General features: G+C 37.3%; 1 protein-coding gene across 3 annotated transcripts; it reads right to left on the reverse strand.

Annotated features, from left to right (window-relative positions):
* Positions 1-4138: 4138 nt before the first annotated feature.
* Positions 4139-13271, reverse strand: VIP (vasoactive intestinal peptide). Of its 3 annotated transcripts, none has more exons than XM_036911880.2 (7): positions 13099-13271; positions 11753-11864; positions 9747-9869; positions 8702-8806; positions 7824-7949; positions 6785-6869; positions 4139-4975 (listed from the first exon to the last, which is right to left on the reverse strand). In XM_036911880.2, the coding sequence occupies exons 2-6, from the start codon at positions 11854-11856 to the stop codon at positions 6827-6829; spliced, it is 501 nt and encodes a 166-aa protein (XP_036767775.1). In that variant the 5' UTR covers positions 11857-11864; positions 13099-13271; the 3' UTR covers positions 4139-4975; positions 6785-6826. The 3 variants fall into 3 exon arrangements, with proteins under 3 accessions (XP_036767775.1, XP_036767774.1, XP_036767776.1); XM_036911879.2 differs by having other exon boundaries at positions 6785-6872; XM_036911881.2 differs by lacking the exon at positions 8702-8806 and having other exon boundaries at positions 6785-6872.
* Positions 13272-21115: the final 7844 nt, after the last annotated feature.

Below are 21115 nucleotides of genomic sequence, written 5' to 3' on the forward strand. Positions count from 1 at the left end.
GGCCCTGAGGGGGGAGTCCTGATATTAACAGACTCTCGCTTTAATACCTTCAGGTTTTGATTCCTGGAAAAGTTAATCTTGCTTCTCGACTGCCCATGGCTGTAGATGTGCATTACAGTTCCCAAACATTAGTTTCAATGTCCTGAAGCTAAAGTATTCCTGAGCATTCCAGGTAGCGAGATTGATGTCCTCACGACTCCTTGGGTCAGTGGGGAAAGCTGGCCTCTGTTCTTTCTTACAGGAACTCAAAACCTGAAGCAGGCAAAAGTAAAGTGGGCACTAAAATTGCATTGGCCCATGACGTGTATGCTCAAACTATATGTGGGCTCTCAGGTTGCTCTGGCGTGAAGTTCACTGGGGCTCTGTAACAGGCTCTGTGAAGTCTACTCTGATACTTCATTGTCAAATTCAGGCATGAGGTCCTGGGTCCCAGGGAGGATATATATAAAAGTATAATGACATTAGAAGTTATAGAAAAGAGAGGTCCCCAAAGCAGTTGTCTTTATACCTCAAAGCCATTCCATTCAATGGGCTAGCATTTCCCTAGCATCCAGAAAGCCAGAGAACACTTGGATGTTATCTTGCTTTAGGGTTTCAGCCCCAGGCAAGTTCACTATGGATTCAGTGAGACTGAGAAATGACAGTGGAATGGTCCTGGGGTAAAAGGGTTTATACCCGGCTTTATTCTCCCGTGGTAAGTCAAGCACTAGAATCCTATCTGCATCCAGGAATCTGCAGGTCCGTAACCCACCTCTGTCTCTGTCTCCACCCAGAGTACTCTTTATATAGTGACTCAGTCAACAATAGCTTATTGCCTACGGCTGTGGAGGCATCAGTCTAGCAGTAGGCCAATTATATCAAGTAGCTTAGGGTCAGGTGAGGATCCTGGTCATAGAAACTTCCATTTTCCCCACAGATGTTATTTGCTAGTCATCATTCTCTTTAGAGTCGTGTTTTCCTTCTCACGAAAAGGACTGCAAGGAAGAATCAGCAATTCACAGTTTTGCTTATCCCAAACACAGTGAGTAATTGCACTAATTTTCTGGTTTATTTAAGCTAACATGTGGAAGACATTGTATCCACTTAGCCCCTGCCATTAGGACCCCACTGAGAGCATAGCACATGGAACAAATAAGCTATTTCTATGTTATTATGTGTTCCAATACATATCTTATCATTATTCTTAGACATTTCTTCCCCAAAGAAAGTGTGAACTTTGGCAAAAAACTTGAATTTACCTTTACACATTATGAGTTAATGAATTAATGTGATGCAATATAATATTACTTCAATACAAATGAATTGTATTGTTTTTCAGTTTCCAAATATTTTTCCTAGTTATACACATCTTGACAATATATCCCACAATTTAGTAAATGACATTCAACTAGGGAAATAAATATTCACATATTCTATTTTTAAAAACCATTTTGTAATTTTGTCATAATGCTTTAAATGAGATTATTGTAATAGCCCCCACATTGAACTGTACTTTTGCTATCACCATTTATTTACCATTTGCCTTTACTTTGCAAATATATTTTCTGGCTAACTCCCTTCTAAGCAGCTGCTCAGCAAGAGCTAAAACTTTAAAATGGTAATTTTCTCAATTCTACTCCATTAGTCTTATCTTCACTACCTGCACACAATTTCAGATTGATCCTTCTATGATAAATTTTTTTTTTTTGTCATATGCCTGCTGCTCCAAATCTCTATCTCTTTAATCTCAAGTCTACAAGATATGGTGTGGATAAAATGAGAGTTCCTATGGCCAGGATTCTCACCTGGCCTGGTTGGCTAGCTCACAGCACATGTGTGGGCAATGTGTTGCTATTGACTCGATATAAGGAGCTCCGCCCAGTGCTCTGGGTGACACAGTGGCACAGCTGCTGGAGAGCAGAGCAGAGGCAGGACTGGTGGCAGCACTGAGGACAGAGGCTCAGAGGACAGCTGTGCAGGCAGAGACTGGCTTGCTGCATGCAGACTCGCTCTGAGTGAACGGGATTCTAGTGACTGACCTGCCACCGTGGAAGTAAAGTTGGATGTAACCCTTTCACCCCAAGAACATTTTGCTGTCATTTTCTTTGGTCACACTGAATCCATAGCAAACTTGCCCATTGGTAAGACATATGGCTAAAGTTTCCTTATCTATTTAAATATCAAGGTAAGGAGAAAATTATTTTGGAGTGAAAATTAAGATAATGGCATAGTTATTTCCCTCCAGCACAGTGTAACCCTAAATGCAATGGCAACAAATAGCTCAAAGATTCTACGTTGTTTAGGCAGAAAGATAAATGAAATGTAAATTAGGAAATATATCTTAACAAATGTCACTTGTGTGCCTAAGTCCTAAGGGAAAGAAAGATCTAAAGACAAAAAAAGAAATCTGGGGAGATCTATATGAATTGTCTGTCCCTGGAACAAATGAGGTTGACATATGAATAAGGCAAGAGGCTGAGCAAGATGCCCAAGTGAATGAACCCAGAACTCTATAGAGAACAGAAGAGCAAGAGAGAAAGAAGCAAAATTATGAAACCAGGGCGAGTTTCCAAGGAAAAGAAAAAGAACAAGCACAATTGTGTGGGGAGAAAAATGGGAAAAGTTGAAGTATGAAAAGAGATGCATCTTGCAAGAGACTTGCAATTACCTAGGGCAAAAGAGAAGGACCAAGGAAATGTTTTCTCTCTAATAGTCAGAGAGAGAAAGTTGTTCGCAGAGAATTGTGAAAAGGCAACTGCTTTGAATGTATCTTTCCCTCTCTCTCCTTTCAAACAGTTGCAGCTGCCATCAGTTAACCAGAGAGAGTACCATTTGAGTTTGGAACACCAAATAAGAATAGGTACACAAATAATTGGAGTATATTTTTCTAAAATCTAGGTCTACTAAAAATTGCAGCTCCAAGGGTTCTCAGGAATTGATAGATATTATAGACTTCTTAGTCTCAATCTTTGAGATATCCTGTAGGATAAGAGTTCCTGTTTCTAAAACCCAGAAACAGTGTGTGTGTCTGGGTGCATGTGGTAGTAACAGTAAGATAGTATTTAGTAATATTAATAAATATATAGCTTTTAACATAAAAATTTATAGAAGAAAAGATGGAACTTTGTTTACTAGGCTGGATAAATTCACTTTAAATCTTATGGAGATGCTAGAAAACTAAATATTTTGAATTTATCACCCTCAAAGGTTATAAATAAAAACATGCTTAAGAATGTCTAGAAACATTTTAAGAGTTCATTTGGACATTTCTAACTTATTATTGGGGAAAGCTTGATGTCCTTCAAAAAAAAAAAGTCCTAAACTGACCAATTCAACAAAGTAATTAGACATTCTAGGATAGTTAATATCAGATACGATCTGCCTTCACTGATGAATAAAATAGACGTGTGCTAAGATATCATGTGAAGGACACTCTAGGGAAGATAAAAATGACTTTTCTGATATTTCTTTGATTCTTTTCTCCCATCCATTTTCTCCACTTTGTTTTTCTGAAACTTCTACTTATCAGATGCAAGACTTCTTGTACTGATTATTTATGAATCATTTTCAATTTCTAAATTTATCTCGAATGTTTTAGGCAATTTGCTTGATTTTGACATACCACTCCTCCATTAAATTTTATTTTAATTTAGGTAGTTGTAAAGTCCAAGAGGTTTTTCTCCTCTCTGTTCCTGCATCAGATTCCTGTTTTATGTATGCAACATTTTCTTAATTCTGGTATGTTAGCATACCAGTTAAAAGAAAATGAGCATGTACTCTTTGCACCCTTTCTTCCATACCCCTTCTTCCCTCCTGCTGCGTAGAAAGCAGACGTGATGGCTGGAACTCTAGCTGCTATTTTGAGTCATGAAGAGAAAGGCCATGTCCTAGGAGAGGAGGCATGAGCTATAAGGGGTTTAGATTTCTGAGGACTTCATGGGGCAAAACCATCATACTAACCCTTGACATTTTACACCTGGCCATATGTGGGAAATAAACTTCCTTCTTTTTAAAATCACTGATCTTAGGACTTATGCAAACTCAAACATAATCCTACCTCAAACATCACAGAAATTATGTAATACTTGGAACTTTAGAGCTAAAATAGGCTACTGCTGTATCATTTTAAAGAATCAAAACAATAGAAAGTATCTGCAATGATACTCAAAGGTCTTTATTTTCTATATTTAATTTTTTATTATCATTTTGGAAAAATAGTTGTGTCTCTATATGTATTTTCACTAAAAGAAGCTGGTATGACTAAAGCATTATTTGAGTGATGATGGGAAAAGTATTTATTACTGAAAAACAAATGTACCATTCAGTTTACATTTTACACATACTTAACACAAGCATAAAGAAAAGGTCCAATGTCAGAAAAAGAGGCCATTCTTGTTCACTGTATCTCTAGAGCAAAGGAGAACTTTTGGCAATTAGGGATCCAAATTTGAGAAATTATAAATTTCATTCAAAATTAAGGTTGCCTAAAATATATGGAAATACATAACATTTTCTGAAAATCTTTCTGAAGATGTCTTAATATCATTGTCATTCACATTCTTTTAGACATTTTGAGATCTATTAAATACAACATTCCATCTGCTTAACATTTAAATTTAGACACACTGATTTTCTGCTGTACTCTTCTGAATAGTTAAGTATGCTCTATAAATAAACACAATTGTGCTCTATTACTACCCTTCCAAAAAGCCTCATATAATTGTAATTAACATAGTATTTACTTATCATTAAATATACTTTGTTAGAAGGGATACACAGCATATGAAATTACAGGATTCTCATGAGTTAGAGACAAATCTTAGAACTCTCAAACAGTATTTACAATGTAAACATCACAGTTATTACATTAGAATAAATTAAATCACAACATTCACAACACAATATATTTTATTTGGTTTTGATATTGAAGTTGTTTTCTTGAATTACTTATGTAGAACTCAAAATAAATTACTTCTATTGTTTTCTTTCATGAATTCTGAAAAAAGAAAGAATTGGTGTTTTAAGCATATAAATATCTGAATTTATAGCATCTCAGTTTCATTCATTCATCCACCCATTTCATAAATGTCTATTTCCTTTCCTCCTTGTCATTAGCCTGTGACAAGAGATCATGTTCTAGAATATGAAGAGGGCATTTCCCAAAGGACTGATTGTCAGAAGGGAACTGGAATATGAAGGGGCTCTCTAATTAATCACTAATATTTCCCTATATGTAATTCTCAAGAATGGGTGACCACAGGATTTCCTATATAAGAAAAATATGTATCCAAAGTCACCCATTCAAAAAAGAAAAAAGAATGGGAGACAGAATCTCTTAAATGATCTGACAATTTACAAATTAGAGTCATTAATCCTCTGTACTTTAGTGCCTTTTGTATTTCTTAATTTAGTGGAGGAGTCTTCTTTTTTCTATTTTTTCCCCTTCTTGTAAACACTTTTTCAAAAAGGAATATGAAATTAACTTTCTTCTTTGAGCAAATGGACTTGTTTCTCTGAAATATCCATACCTGATCAGGAATGGACATATGTAGCACCCTGACCAGGAATCTCTCGTAGAAGAGAAGGCTAATCAATCAATGGACAAAAGCAACTAATGGGCCAGGTGTCTTTTCAGACACCTTGTCCACACCTGGTGATTTTCATGAAAACCTTGGATATCTGCTCCAGGAACTGAAGTAAGACCATGAATTGACTTCAGTCCGAGCAGGAGTCTTGTTTAGTTTCCTTGACCTAGTCAGAGGTGGCAATCAATGCAGCCTAGATTTCAGTTATACAAATAAAATTGTATTGCAACATGGTGATTCCCACTGACTTATATATTATTTGTGGCTTTTTCATGCTGCAATAGCAAAATTGAGTAGTTGTAATAGAAGTCCCATTGACCACAAGCCAAACATATTTACCCAGTAGCCCTTTAGGTAAAACAAATTTTGCCGACTTCTTATATAGCGATGGCATAAAATTTCTTGAAGCACTTGCCAAGTGTTACAAACATACTTTCATGAATGAATGTAAATATTTACTCAATTTCAGAAAGGAATAGGTCTTGTATCCAAGTGTATGTGAAAGCAAATGTGATAACAAGCTTATCACTTAACAAAGGAGAAAATCTTTTAGTATTTTCTCTATTCAAAAAATATCATACAGTGAATACTGTTATCATTGTACCTACACTAACTTTATAGGTAAAATAAACTAAATTAGGCTTTTGCTGCATGAAGCTTACCATGTTTCAGGAAATATGATTAGACCCAAGGTTCCTTGGCATTTCCATATTATAGTAAGCCTCACTGTTATTAAGTGGTATTTCCCTGTACTTAGAATAAATAAGGTGTTAACAGTCAATCATGGGACTACACCTTCAATTAATAAAAGCAGCATGGCCTGAGACTCAAAAAGAAAGCTAGTTTTTCTCGTTAGTGTGAGTCACTTTCCTCTGTTTTATGTCTGGACAGACGGATAGGAATAAGTCTCAGTAAACTAGAAGTACCAGTCAGACAGTAAACTGCCCACTGTGACCTCTCATTTTGATGTGACTAGAACACTGCATGAATAATTTTAAGCTGCTTAACTAGGTAGGGGTCTGCTTCGGGGAGAGGCATCCTTCTTAGACTGGAATAGGTTTTGTATCCATGTGTATGTAAAAGCAAATATCATACAGTGAATACTGTCATTGTACCTACACTTTGTGAGAGCGCTAAGGTGCTCCTTACCAAGTGGCTCTTACCTACTCAAATAATTAGATGTTTGCTATAATATAATAGGAAAGCAGAGGTATACATACCACTGGAAGTTGTAAGCAGCTTTGCTCCAATGAGCTTTCTCATTATTTTTCTAACTCTTCAGGCAAGCCAGGAGATGCTCCCTCACTGCTGCAGACCAGAAAAGAAAATGGTGTGTCAAGCCTCTTAGATGAGAAAGTGTCTAAAGAAATGATGATGCATGATTTACACTGTTCTCTGTGCTCTGTAAATTGCACTGAAGGCTAAGCAATTATCTTAGAGGTTAATTATTACTTATGAATTTTTCCTCAGTTTTAAAATTTCTAAAATTATCCTTATAGAATTATAATCTGGTGGGCAAAGAGAGTCATCTTGTTTGATCTCACTCAAAACAAGACTGTCCTCAATACTCACCACCTAAACAAAAATAATTGGAATAAAAAGAGAGAGCATGCCACCTCCTATATTGTAATCCAATATTTACACACCATAGAGACACATAGGTTTTCCAGACCATCAAAACACAAAGGAATTTATGGTTTAATTTGGTTAAATAAGGGTACTGAATATGCACATGAAGGGAGTTCTGGGTGGTAACCAATGGCTAATTGATTTCACTGTACATGTGTTTTAAGGGGGATCTTTGTATGCTGTCAGATAGTAACCACACTTAATCAGGGTATTTAGTAATGTTGATGACTGTTGAATCACTGTGTTGTACACCTGAAGTCTATGTGATATTGCACATCAATTATACTTCAATAATAAAATCAGTGCTTTTGAGAAAATCTGCTCCCAGATTCAGATGTCTCTTCAGTCATCATTTTTAACCCTGGAGGCACAGCAGAATCAACTGAGGAGTTCTTAGGACCAATATCCAGGGTCATATTCCTAGGATGGCTATGCAGTAATCTCCAGGAAATTTTAAGGCCTAAACATCACTATTTTAAAAATTCTCAAGGTAGTGTAATGTCAGCCAAGGTTGAAAATTACTGCTTCACAGAGAGTGAGATGGAGTTAGATAGATAAGTCTCCCTATGTAGCTTCTACTTTGAAAATCATGTATTATTTCTCATTTTAGAAAGTTCTCTGTTTTTTTACCTCCTCTTCCCATTCAGAATGGAATTCAGGTATTTCTTTACAGCCATTTGTTTTCGAAGGCGGGTGTAGTTGTCAGTGAAGACAGCATCCGAGTGGCGTTTGATTGGTCCCTGGTCTTCTGAGATGCTGTTGTGAAGGACAGCAAGGAAAAGGGAACCAAAGGATTTTTAACAAGAAACGATAAATGTGCCAAAGTTCCAAATTTCTTGCAGTCAGACTTAAAGGAATTCCAACACTCCCTTGTTTTCTATCACAAAAGGACTGAAAGAAAAATACATCTAAGCTTAAGGATGGGGAGCAAGGAAAAATCTGACATATTTTGCTATTTACTAGGAGTGACTTAAGATACATTCTGTAGTAACTCAGCAAATAATTTATCCAAAAAAAGTGGGATTATTGAAGTCGTGTTCTGCTATTAGGAGGAAAGCTTCTTTAGAAATAAATGCTCCTTTAGAAGCAATGCCACCCTGAACAGTGCTATCTAAATATTCAGCTGCTGGCTATTTAAAGAATCTTCCAGTGTTTGCTTTGAGAAGGAAATAAAAACAAGTATTAAGGTTAACATTAAAATTTGCATCAGTTTATACTGTATATCATTTGTTTCTTACTGTGTCTAATTCATTTTAATGGCAGATTTATAAATGATTTCTATTTAAGAAAAATATGTACATCTAGTATGATATTACTAGAAAGGCTTATTTTCTCAATCCATGGGGCTAGTAAATTTTATTAAAGAATTTAGATTATTTCTTAAGCAAATTGAACATTGCCAAAAGTTATGAATTTTGAGCAAAGTAAGTAAAGTGTCAATAGTGAAGATATAATTTGCAGATTAAATGATCATAACATGTTTGATAAAAATCATAAATTCTCTTTACCTAACTCGTTTTCCAATGAGGGACTCAAGATATTTTTTGGCAGAAAGTTGACCCAAGAGTCTACTAAAGTCACTGGTGAAAACTCCATCTGCATGTCTGGCATTCCTGAAACAAGGAGCAAAGGATAGCCATCGTTTTGTAAATGGTTTTCTAAAACACTGTTTGGGCTCATTAAAGAAAGACACCAGCTTATTTGAAAGCATTTCATACAAACTGAAGTCCAAAAGGAGGTTTCTTAACAACCTAACGAAAGATATTTTCTGGCCACTTGTATCAAGATATACTCTGTATTTCCAGCCCAAAACTTTGAAAAATTAAAGAAATATGCTTTTTTAGAAGTATATATCAATATTAAATAATGTTCCCTGGTAGAATCTGTAAAATGAATTCTTCTCTAAGAAATATTGGCGGGAAAAATATATTTACATTAGTTTCTATAGATTTATTTCTTCTACCCTGAATAACAATATATGAAGGGGAAATTACCCTAATATTAGGAAAAAACCCTATGATAGCTTTTGCTCTTCTGCCAAAATATTTGGAAAAAAAAAACACTTAAGGTAGACTTAAGGTAGAGAGGATCATAGGGCCTATCAACCAACTTTTCCATCCAAATGAGGAACTTTTATACTTTGTCTTCGGTATAGAGTTACTCTGTATACACGGGAATGCTGTTCTAGAGAAATGGTCCTGTGAAATGATAGCTTTTATTTTTAGCTATTTATCTTTCCATGGAGATGAAACTCTTGCCTTAACACTTCCCCTCTGAAGTATGAAATCCTAAATGTTATAGTGTACTAGAATTGGTACAATTTCTGGTGTTGAAATTTTATGCAACATAGTGTAAATGAATGATTTGTTCATCCTGGCTTGTTACAGCTTTCTACAGCTGCAAGAGCTGGAAAAAATCAGGCTGAATTGAGCCATAATACATGGAAACCTATAGTGTTGTGCTGTAGGAATAGCTCCATGGTGACAGAAAAATAAAATACTGGTATGTCGAATATGTATTTTCTAAAGTAATACTCAATGAAAATGAACTCACCTGGATACATCATAATAGGGTGTATCATTTTCAGCTAATGCACTTTGCAGGATGTCAGTGTCTGCTTTTAATGAAATATGATCAGGTTCATTTGCTTCTTCAAATGGTAGTCTGTCATCCAACCTATTAGGAAAAAATACAGTACAGGTATAATATATTCATTTCTCACAAGATAGTGCTTACGAGTTTACAATCATTTGAAATAAGATCCTCAAAATCTTCGGAAGTATCACCCATTCACAATATAGGGATAGCATAACTGGATTTAATGACTGTTATGGTTTATGAATATAAAACAGTGAAATTTTTGATTATCCCATAAAATAGAAGCAATACAACTTTTATAAGCTGTATGTATCAAGCACAAGGATCACTTAGTTCATCCTATCAGAGCATTAAGCAAAATATACTTCCTTGGTAATATCTTCACTTTGCAAAGTTAAATTTCACAGATAGAAAGATTTTACACAAATAGAAACTGAAAAAAAATATAATGTTCTTTATGAAATCTTGGAGAAATTCATGTATTTGTTGATGTTTAGTATCATTTGTCTCAAACATTTCTCAAGAGCTGAGTACTAACTGTTTTTCTTTCTCCAAGTCTCTAAGTTTTACTTCTGAGATTCACTGTGATGTGACATAGTTCTCTGTATAATCAAATCCAAAGAATCTCTCCATCTCTGAATGCTTAGTCAAGTATTCAGAAGTAATTTTTTCTTCTTCAAAGAAGTACTTTTCTACTTCAAAAAAAAGTAAATTTTGTATGAGTTTCTGGTTTCTAATTTCATATGTTAATACAATACTAATGTAGGATGTACAATGCTTTACTGGAAGACTAAGAATAGTTATGCCTGTGCATGGAATATGATTCTATTTGTGAGTGCAACCACATTTTGAACACCAACACACTATTAAAATTATGAGTGTGTATATTTTTGCTCTTAGGGATGTGTCTGCTCCTAGGCACTTGTGTATCTTTTAGTGACAGAGTAGTTGATGGTAAGCAATAAGCTGTCATCTTTGTATGAAACCTAGCAATCCATGCAAACTTCAGCAATCGTGTGATTGCCCATCTGTTGTGATAGAACCATCCAGATAGAATCACTCTATTTAGTTATCAAAGCAACATAAAATCTGGCTTTAAACAGATTTAACATAGAACACTCCCAACTAAGAGATTATTCACTCTATTGAGCATAAGACTACCTTAGCAAAGAATCAGGAATGGGAAAATTAGCAAAAAAATGATGGTTTTGCCCTTAGAAATAGTGGTGCCTATAAACCAAAAGAAAACTCCAACTAATGTGGTTTTCATTTGCTCTTTACTTCTTTAGTATAAATTTGTTTATTCCAGATAAAGCTTTAAATATGAGTTGTTATAATCTATGAATTTGAAATATGAAATATAGAGAAGATTAAAACTCAGGTTTTATGGTTAAAATCAAGTACATTAAAATTCACTCATTGGGGGAGGTCTTCTCAGTAGATCAGTTATCCTACAACTTAGAATATTGGCAAGTTCATTCTGGTTAGATGGAAAGATCTGCTCAACATGGTTGTAAGCATGTTTTACTAACAAACAACTAACATTATGATCATTTACCTATTGATCTTGAAAATGAACTAAAATGAGATAGGCAACTACACATTTATTTTTTCATCAAAAAGTGAACTGAACTGAGATGATATTGGATAAAAGTTTGTTACTTATTTGAAACTGGTCTTGAATGATAGAAAAGCCAAATCCTCCCTCTAACTTTTTGTGAATATGATCCACCCTCTCCATAAAACTAGTCATTAACGCTGTCTATTAGGTCCTGATAATGAATTCCAGGTTGTAGAATAATTATGTTGACCTGATACTGAAAAAGAAACTTGCTTACCATAGCAACCAAGTAATTTAAATAAATAATACATAATTTAAAAAAACTGAGTTGTCCAAAATAACATATGGAATTCCTATATAGATGATGAAGGAATGTTCACCTGTGAATTGAAGAACTTACCTCCAAGCAGTAGGCACTCCAAAAAGAGGCCATGCTAGCGTTTGTGAGAACACAATGAAAAGTGTCAGGAGCCCAAGGAGCTGGGGCTTCCTTCTGGTTTCCATCTCTGGACCTTGAAAGGGAAAGAATCACATCAGCTTTTCCAGCTGCAGACGTCACCAGCAAGGTAGTTCTGAGTGTTCAGCAGATATCTGAAGGCTCTTCCAGAGTTTGGAAAAGGTGATTTTTGTCTTATAGAAAGAGTTAAAATGCAATATCATTGTTCTTTAAATCAAGAAGATTTTTCTTAGTGACAGAAGCTTGAATAAAAACTAGGATCTTTTTCAGCAGCTGCCTGTCTCTCACTAGTTGGCCCAAATAGATGCTGAATGCCGAACTTTTATAGTGCTGAAAGTAACTATGGGGACAATCTTATATGATAGTTACAGCATCCATGTCTAGTGTCTTTTCTAAGGGAAGAGCTTCAAGAAACTGATTGTTTCTTTTACGATAAGTGTCCAATATCTGATTAACATAAAACTGGAGCATCATCTATTTAATTTTGACCCTATAGGTATGTATGTGTGTGTGTGTGTTTCATACTGATATGTTCACGTACATATCAGCATGAAAATTATTTGCATATACTTTCCTTTTTCCCCTTTTAATTGTTGATATTATTGAGAACTTCTTTCCTTAAGCCTGGACTTGAACAATTCAAACCAATTATTCGTGAAAACTAATACCAAAAAATCATTAAACCACATATTACCACTGAAATAATTTTTGCCATTAAGGGGAAAATATACTAAAAATAAAACTTGTGCTTTTTACATCTAATCCACTTACACATTTCATTTCTAAGTAGTTTTTTGATAGAAACCCAGGAATTTGAAGTTTGTTTATTTTGCTTCTATTAAAAATCACAGCTTTTAAATTAAAGAGGGAAACAAATGTCTCCTAGGTTCATAGAACTAACACATGAAATAGAAAAAACAACACTAAAAAAAGAAGTTGAACCTCAAAGCAAACATACCCACTGAATCCTTCAGTCAAAAATTTATACACAAGCAAAAAAAACCTACTTTAATACATTATTTATGAAAACAAACAAACAGTATTGAGTAGAAGAGCAAGGAGGGGAACACATCTTCCAACCAAAATAATTCAGAAAATCCATTTCTGAATGAGAAGTTGAGACATTTCTATACTCACCAGAAGACTTGAGAAATCTGTCTTTTTGTAAAGACAGCAAAGAGGGGCACTAAACTACTAAACTACTTTCAAAAGAGAAAAATTCAGTACACCCTGAGATGACTCCAAGAGGCAGGGGGAGGACAATGAAAGAGGACAAAGTTTTCACTTACCTTGCTGAATAGTGTTCCTCGGGAGCTTTTTGTTCTGAAGAATGTGGGAGCTGTCCTGGCTGCTCAGGTGCTGCAAGGCAGAGAAAGGCTCCCCGGTTCCCTCCCTGAGACCTGAACCACAACCTGGTGCTGGCTACGGGATGGCTGCTACTGCTGGCAACTGCTTTTCACTCTCCCCTGACCAGCATTTCAAAGCCCATCATTTTATAGGGCTTATGCTTAGGGCTGAGCAATCACAGAGCTCTCTGAAAGACGTCACAGTAGTACTCCCAGGGGACAAATAGGGCTTGAAGTCCTTATTTAATTGTCATTATATCTGATTTATATAAATTGATAGTGAGTAACTTCAAGATGTAAGATGTTAAGAGGAAATGTACTTTTCTTTAAACAAAAAAAGTACCAAGCTTCATGTGAGATGTTTTAATCTTTAGTAGTAACGAGATAAGAGAATGATTAGTGTTATAGGCAGGGCACTGGGGTTCCTTCAGAAAATAAGAATTTTATGTGCAGGAACAGATACAGAAAGGAAGAAACACTTGTGTTCATTATGCTTACAAATGTATAATTCTTTAACACAAACTTCTCCTGAAGCCTTCTTTTATTCTTGTGCTATTCAAGATGATTCTGATTTATTCTTTCTTGAGATCTAACCTAACTTTAAAGGCATCTAGGAATAATTATCTATCTCTCTATTGTTCCATTTGCTTTATGTTGAAAATAATCCCATGGTTAAGTTTCAGAAAGCCTCTGAGATGTATAATATACACATCACTGTATAAAGTAGTAGTGTGGCTATTTCACATGTGTATAGAATGTCGTAATTCCCAATGCATCTTCATATAGGTAACCTCAAATAATCCAAACAACAAATGATCAGACTGTATACCTCTAGGGATTCAATCTCTCTTACTTTCTAAAACAAGAAATTTTCACCATTTGTATGTCCTTGGCACTATGTGGAATTATGTTGTTTTCCCCTCTCCATACCAGAAGAAACAGCGGCTTTTGACCATTTCTAACTTAGTCACTTGACAGGTTTCAAGAAACTAGTTCAAAAACATTTATTGAGTACTTTATTAATACTTGATTTCTACCTGTAGGTTTTTCTACTTGGTACCTTTGCATACATTGAATCAGACATAAGGGGAAAAAGTAGACGCATGAGAAACTTCATTGGACAAGAAGTAAAATATCTTTCCTTTTATTAATTTTTTAAAATTTCTAGTGTGTGCATTCTTTTACATTTTTTGTTTGTGAGTTCCTCAAGGGAGAATGGCTTTAAAGCCCCCCCATCTTTCTTCTACTTAAAGATTTTAGCATCTATTTGCTTGATTCAAAATCAGACTAAGCCAGTAAAAGAATATCCTGCTATGCTTAATCATATTTTCTAATCCAGTTACAAGAAAAATTAAATGAATTACATTTCAAAATGTCTGGAAATTTGTTTCCCAGTTGACAGCTCTGACTTAAGCCAGAGTTCCTGTGGCTTAATTCCAGGAAATCTTTTTTTTACCTGATTATTACAAACTAGAGATTGAAATGGTTCTCACATGGAAATTTTTTATCCTTAGCTCTTCGTCACCCAATTCTCAGTGAAGCAATTTTATTTAAGATCAGCAACAGCAAAGTAAGTTGACTGAGAGTCACAGGAAAAACAACGGTGGATGATAAGCAGAAAACTCTACAAGAAAAAAGACATAGAAGTTGACCATTATTTGATCTAAGGAAGTCCTTAGCATTCACAAAGAGTACAGTAGATTTTTCAGGTGGCAAAGACAGTCTCTCTCATTATAATAATAAAACACAAAAGTAAAGAGGCATAATTTAATTTTATTGCTTATGAAAAAAAAACTAAATCAAAGAACTACATTCTTTTCTATGAATTTCAACCAGAAAACAAAACTGAATTTCAAAATGTGATCATAGCACCATCTGCAGGTTCAAAGTCTAAATTCACAAATTAAAAAAAAAAAACCAACCAGGGTTTCTCTTTTCTTTCAAGGAAATGGTAAACCAGAAGTTTTTAGCCAGCTAAATTATGTATGCTTTCAGAAAAGTAAAAGAAGAAAAAATACTGTAGCTGAATTTGGAAGTAATTTAGAAAATTTAGATTTGTTTCCAGGATTCTTATAGTCTCATAACTCTGGTTTGATGAAAATGTTATAACAAAGGTTAATTTCTTTTTAAAATTACCTACTATAGTCCATTCTGGAGTCTAAAAATATGGCCATGAATACAAAAATATGGCCATGAATACAAAGCAATTGGACATGTAATGATTTAAATGATATGTCAAAAGACCTCCGCTGAATTCCAGGACACCATTGCCTATACCACTTACTGACAGTTTGAGATTTTTATAGAAAATTATTCCTTTGTTTCAGAATTTCTTTGTTTTGTTTTAACCCAAAATATATATAGAAAGAATAATTTGTATTAAACGCCATGTCATTTATACCTTCCCTTAGGGTTGTTCATCAGATAATTTTATGAAAGTAGACTTTGGAGGAAAAGCTGTAGAAAAATCACAAGAGAACAATATTCTGGGGTACAGGAGTTTAAAAATAAAGTATTAAAGCTTCCAGGACAATTATATCTAATTTACAGTGTCATCTGTCATGTGCCTGGCCATCCACACACTCCATGTAAGTGCCTGTAAGTCCATGACTTCTTCTGTGTGGGAAGCTGAACACGTGAGGTCCATAAAGAGAGGAAAGGTAGGTTACTGGTAGAAGAAATGGAAAGCAATGATGTCTAATTCCTGGTTCTTAACTTTAAAAATGATGAAGTCTAGATGTTACGATGAAAGATTTGGCAAGAATATTTACTGAGTGAGTTCTCATGGCTGCTGTATCACTGTATCCATCCTCCCCAGATCAGGGAAGAACTTCTGAGACGGGGAACAGAGAACATTCTTAGAGATGACGGGCAACCCTCTGCCTGCTAAGCAGGTGTGTGTTTGTGGTAGGGTGGAAAGGATGGATGCAGAACCCTGCCCTATTAAGCTTGGGGACCAACAGTAGAGGCTTCATTTATCATCTGATAAACGTAGAAAACCATGGAGAAACACTTTGCAGTGGTACAGGAGGAAGGAGACAAACCTGTAGACAAAGCAAGTCCCCCACACCCTGCTTGGCAAGACCCTAAATGCCTCCAGTGGCCAAAGAGTAGATAGCATCTAACAACCTTTAACCAAGGGCCAGAGCTACCCAGGAATCAGAGGTACCTCCCTGTCTACGTGGATGCCAGCGTGGCACAGAGCATCTCCCAAGGACCCAGAGGCAGCCCCAGATATCATGTTATACACCCTCTCGGAAACTTAGGTGCTACTCTGAGGACAAAGAGGGGGACAGCCAATTCTGAACTGACAGAATTTTAAATCTTAAAATTACTGTGTTTACCCAGAAATGACTAAGATTACATTTTCTGTGGAATGGAGGATCAAAATAGAAGTAGAATTAGAGAAAAGATTTTAAAGCTAAACTTTCATGTATATCTTACTATGTAGCCTGTGCAAATTGGTTTTTACTATTGCTTTGCAAATAAGCTTGAGTTTTATATGATAGGCTTTGCCTCAGAGAAGCCTGCTCAAGACCCTAAATCCTACTTGGTTGTCAAAATCCGTTGAAAAGAGACCATGAGACAGAAGCCTGGCAATGCTGAGAGCCTCCCTAGGAAAACGAGGGCTGCCTTTGTGTCTTCCTCAGCCCCTTTGTCCTTCAGTCATCCTGATGGTCCCCAGCTTCAGCATCTGGTTCCCCACATAGGCTTCCCCAGCCCATTCCTTGGCCTTCAGTCTTTCTTTTGCTTTGCCTCAGTTCCAAGTGACCTCTCTGTATAGCTGAGTCTTCACTTGCTCTCAAGACAGATCTGATCTCACAGGTTGCAAACCCAGGCACCCCTCCACTGGACAGTCTCCCACTGCCCCTTTGGGTCTGCTCTCTGCTCTTCTCCACTCCACGTTTTGTTCCCTAGAGGCCAACCTCCAGACCCATCCATGCCCTGTGGTCCTCTTCTGGTTGGGCTTAGCCAAAGGAAGACATTGGTAGGAAAGCAAAGAAACTGAAGATTAGAGGGAAGAGTTCTGGATATTTACTCCTCAGAGACTGTGGTTTGGAAGAGGTTACATTCCTTCCCCAAGACACAGCTTCTATAGGTGGTCTATCAACTGCTGCCCTGCCGAGGCTAGTCCGCAGTCCTCTGCCACCTCGTTGATTCTTAACACTGTATTAAACTCTATTGCAGTAACCTTTGGAGGGAGCCGTTTTGAGTCCTCCCTGACCCCTACCTCATGTACTCCTACTCCTGCACCTAGCTACACCCTCCTAAGAATATTTGAAGAAACTTAATTTCAGGAGTCAATAGCTTTAGAAGTCATGCTCACATTTAAAACTTTAATATTTTTAATTCAAGTTGGGAGCTCCTTAGAACAATCAACGTGGAAGCTTAGGGTAAGGTCACCGTAGCCCTGAGCAAGTTTGTCGGATGGGTGAGCAACTGGTTTTTGAAGATTGTGGCTGAAACACAAAAATACTAAACCCCTGTTCAGACTCTTAACTGATACTCAAGTCCCTCCAGGAAAAGAGGCTGGACCCGCTGCTAATGCGTGTCTGGAGGAAGAAAGGTCAGTGCAGTCCCGGAGGCCAAGCCACAAACCCTGACGGGGGATCTTTGCAGGCAAAGCAGAAAGGCCCTGGGGAAAATCTGAGCGAACACGGCCTCCACCTCTCCTGTGCTTCTGGCGCCTCCTCCTCAGGAAAGAAAACCTCACTGTCTAGGAAGCAGGAGCTCTGACTATTTAATAAACTTATTTTTTTCTTAATTATCATTCTAATATCCTGTGTCTGTAGTCACTTCACTCTATTCCCCAGTCTGGGAGACTGGTGTTCTATTTGACTCATAAAACCATAATGTTCAGGTAGAAAAAATTTTAAGTAATGCAGTCCTGTTACTTTATTTTGAGGAATTAAAGTCAATTCAATATCCCAAACAGGCAAGTGGCTTGGAAGGAGTAGCAGAGGTGGGATTGGGACCGTACTTTTCTTTCTCCACGTTCACTGACTCTTCAGTGGATTGTGAAGCTAGCAGCTTAGCAGCCCACAGAACAGAGAATCGTGTTGTGCTGACCAAAGGGACCCGGGGAAGGTATGATTACCTTGCTGCTGTGATCACGTGGTTCACCGCAGGTGCTGGGATGTGTGCTGATGACATTCACAGGCAGTGGAGTCTAGTGATTTGCATTTGTTTGGAAATAGTTTTTGCCCGAATAATATGCAAATGAAACTGTGATAAAACTGATATCAAAACAGGATAACTTCCTAAGCCCACACCGTTTTCTTTCTGGCTCCAGGGCCGTCAGATCGTCACACAGAAACACCACGCAAAGAGAGAGAAAGCCAATCCTTGCCAGATTTTCTATCATTACAGTTCTGAGCTTACATATTAGATAGAAAAAGTATGACATGACAAGAATTGCTATTGGCGTTTTTCTTGAAAAAGGAATGAAAATTAGAGACTTTCAGAGTTTCCTATGTTTCTAGGCACAGGGAGCTGTGACTTGACAACCCTACTGTGTGTTTATCCAGGGGAGTTCTTACCATTTGAGGAGGGAAAAATGTCAAATGTGAGATTCCAAGGCTTGGCCTACGAGGCTGAGGACCCACTGAAGAAGGTCAGGTCTGGTGCCCCCTCCTCTGCCCTTCCTCAGCCACCTCGAGCCTTTTTTCTTTCAACCTCTTCACAATGCTGCCAAAGTGATCTTCCCCCAAAATAGCTCTGCTCATATCGCGCCCCCATTTAAAATCTTTCTGGTTCCCCATTGCTCTTAAAGTCCTGACCCGGTGACTGGCTCACAAGCCTGGCCCATGCTGCTCCCATCAGCGGGTCCTCGCTGACCTCACCACATCCCGCTGTAACCTACTCAAACCAGGATGAACAACCTTCAGTTCCTCAGAAGAACCATATTCTCTGTCACCTCTGGTTTTCACACATACCATTTCCTCTCTCAGAAATCCCCATTCCAATCTCCCCTCCTCCCTCAGGTCTCAGCTTACAAAACACTTCCCTAGAAAGAATTCAAACCATTCTCCCACTAAATCTGGGCTGGTGTCCTGCTTTGGGGATCCAATTTCAGGTTTAACAAAAAAATGTTTGAAAAGACCTGGAGGTATGTCATAAATGACAAATTGATTCAGGACCTTCTCCTAAGGGAAAGGAAAATCAGTAAGCAAGGATATGATGTGAGCTGGTATTTGTTTCTAAAAGATCGCACTGGCTGCTACCTGGAGTACTGGTTAAATAGGGGGTGCAGAAAGACCAAGATGCTGGGCTAATGAAAGACTAGCATTATAGTTCCAGAAGATACTAAAGCAGATTTTCTTTCAGAGAATAAACTGATTTTTTACAGACACCTCTATTCACAGAATATGGGGAAAATGCACCCAAACTTAATGCTGCCTCACAATACACAGAAGGAAAAAAGGGGGAGATGCTTAAGTCAAAAAGGGAATTAAGCTCTAGGCTGTTTAGTATGCTGGTGAGGGGACAGCGATTGGTTAGAGTCGAGTGGGTAGCCATGTTCTTCATACCCACTGGCTGTTGTGTGGCCCAGGACGTTTAGGGAGTACAAATAATCTGCACATGTCTACTGTATGCTGGAGACCTGGCCATTTCCTCTTTGGTAAAAGACCAGCTGGGTAGATTCCTTACTCTCCTCTTAGGTGGCAAGGTATGAAGGGGCTGGGGAATTAACTAATATGAAGATGATTGGGTTCTGAATGGTTAGACCACCCAAACCTTCAAGGTCTGGAGCACCCTGTCCAAGGACAACTCACCAGTCCTCAAAGCACATGCAAATGTGTCAACCACATGCTTACATTTCACAGTCATGGCATTGCTTCCTAAATTCAAACCACTCTATTTCAGCCATGCTACATTAGCAGCTTTTATAGCAAGTGGTTATAGGATTTGAATACTTTACTCAACACTCTTAAACAATGAAAGAACATTTCAAGACAACAGTATTTCGTAGTAATAACTATGTGTAGATGGAGTTTGTTTAAAAGGACCTAGGCCCCAAGGTGGATTTACCCAGCAATTCTTATCAAAGTGACTAGGTAAGAAGTAGTTCAAGTGAAAATATACTAGTGGCTTGGTTGAAGGTGATGGAAATGGAAGCAGTAGGTGGGGTGCATAGTGTCTGTTTAGGTGTGGGGGATGTGGGAGAGATGTCCAGGAGGTTTCTCAGGATCCTAGCTTGAACTGGGTGGGTGGTGGTGGCCTCCACTAGAAAAAGGTACAGGGGACAAGGAACAGATTGATTCTTGGTGCAGTTAGGTGAGGAGAATGAGGATTGTAAATTAAGTCTTGGACATGTTGAGTTTAAGGAGCTATAAATCACCTAATGTAAATGGAGGGCAGATGGAGGGACATGTGACTTGGGAGTTCAAAAGAAACATATGAGGAGGGGATACCTCAGATTCAGCACCTTGAGGAAGGCAAAGGAAGCCACAGGAAGAGGTAAGATTGCTTAAGAGAAGGTGCCAAGATGAGAAGGGGAATCCAAACAGAACGCCAGGGTGCTAGGGATTTATCCCTACGTACAGAAGGACCAGTGAAAAGATGACTGTTAGTGATGTAAGATAAAAATCCAAGAATATGAGTTTTAAAGGTTATCTTTTTCAAGGTGATCAGCAGTATTGGATCTCTCTGAGAGTCCAAATTAGATGTTAATGGAAAACTTGACATAAAAATTATTGACATAGGGTCCTCAGCACAAGCCATATGGGTGCCATGGGGAAAGAACAATCCAGATTTTAATGTGCTGGGGACTCAGAGGAAAGCAAGTAAAAGAAATAAAAAACTGTTGAAAATTCTGGCTGTGCAGAGGGAGGCGGAAGACAGTGTAGTAATGGGAAAGGGAAGGCTCTGATGAAAGGCTCTTTCTCATGATTTTGTTATGATGGAAAGAAACCAATGGGAAAAAGGTGTTGAAGATGCAAGACAGGTGGTGGACTAA

Source organism: Manis pentadactyla, chromosome 12 (genome assembly GCF_030020395.1).
Source record: "Manis pentadactyla isolate mManPen7 chromosome 12, mManPen7.hap1, whole genome shotgun sequence".
NCBI lineage: Eukaryota > Metazoa > Chordata > Mammalia > Pholidota > Manidae > Manis > Manis pentadactyla.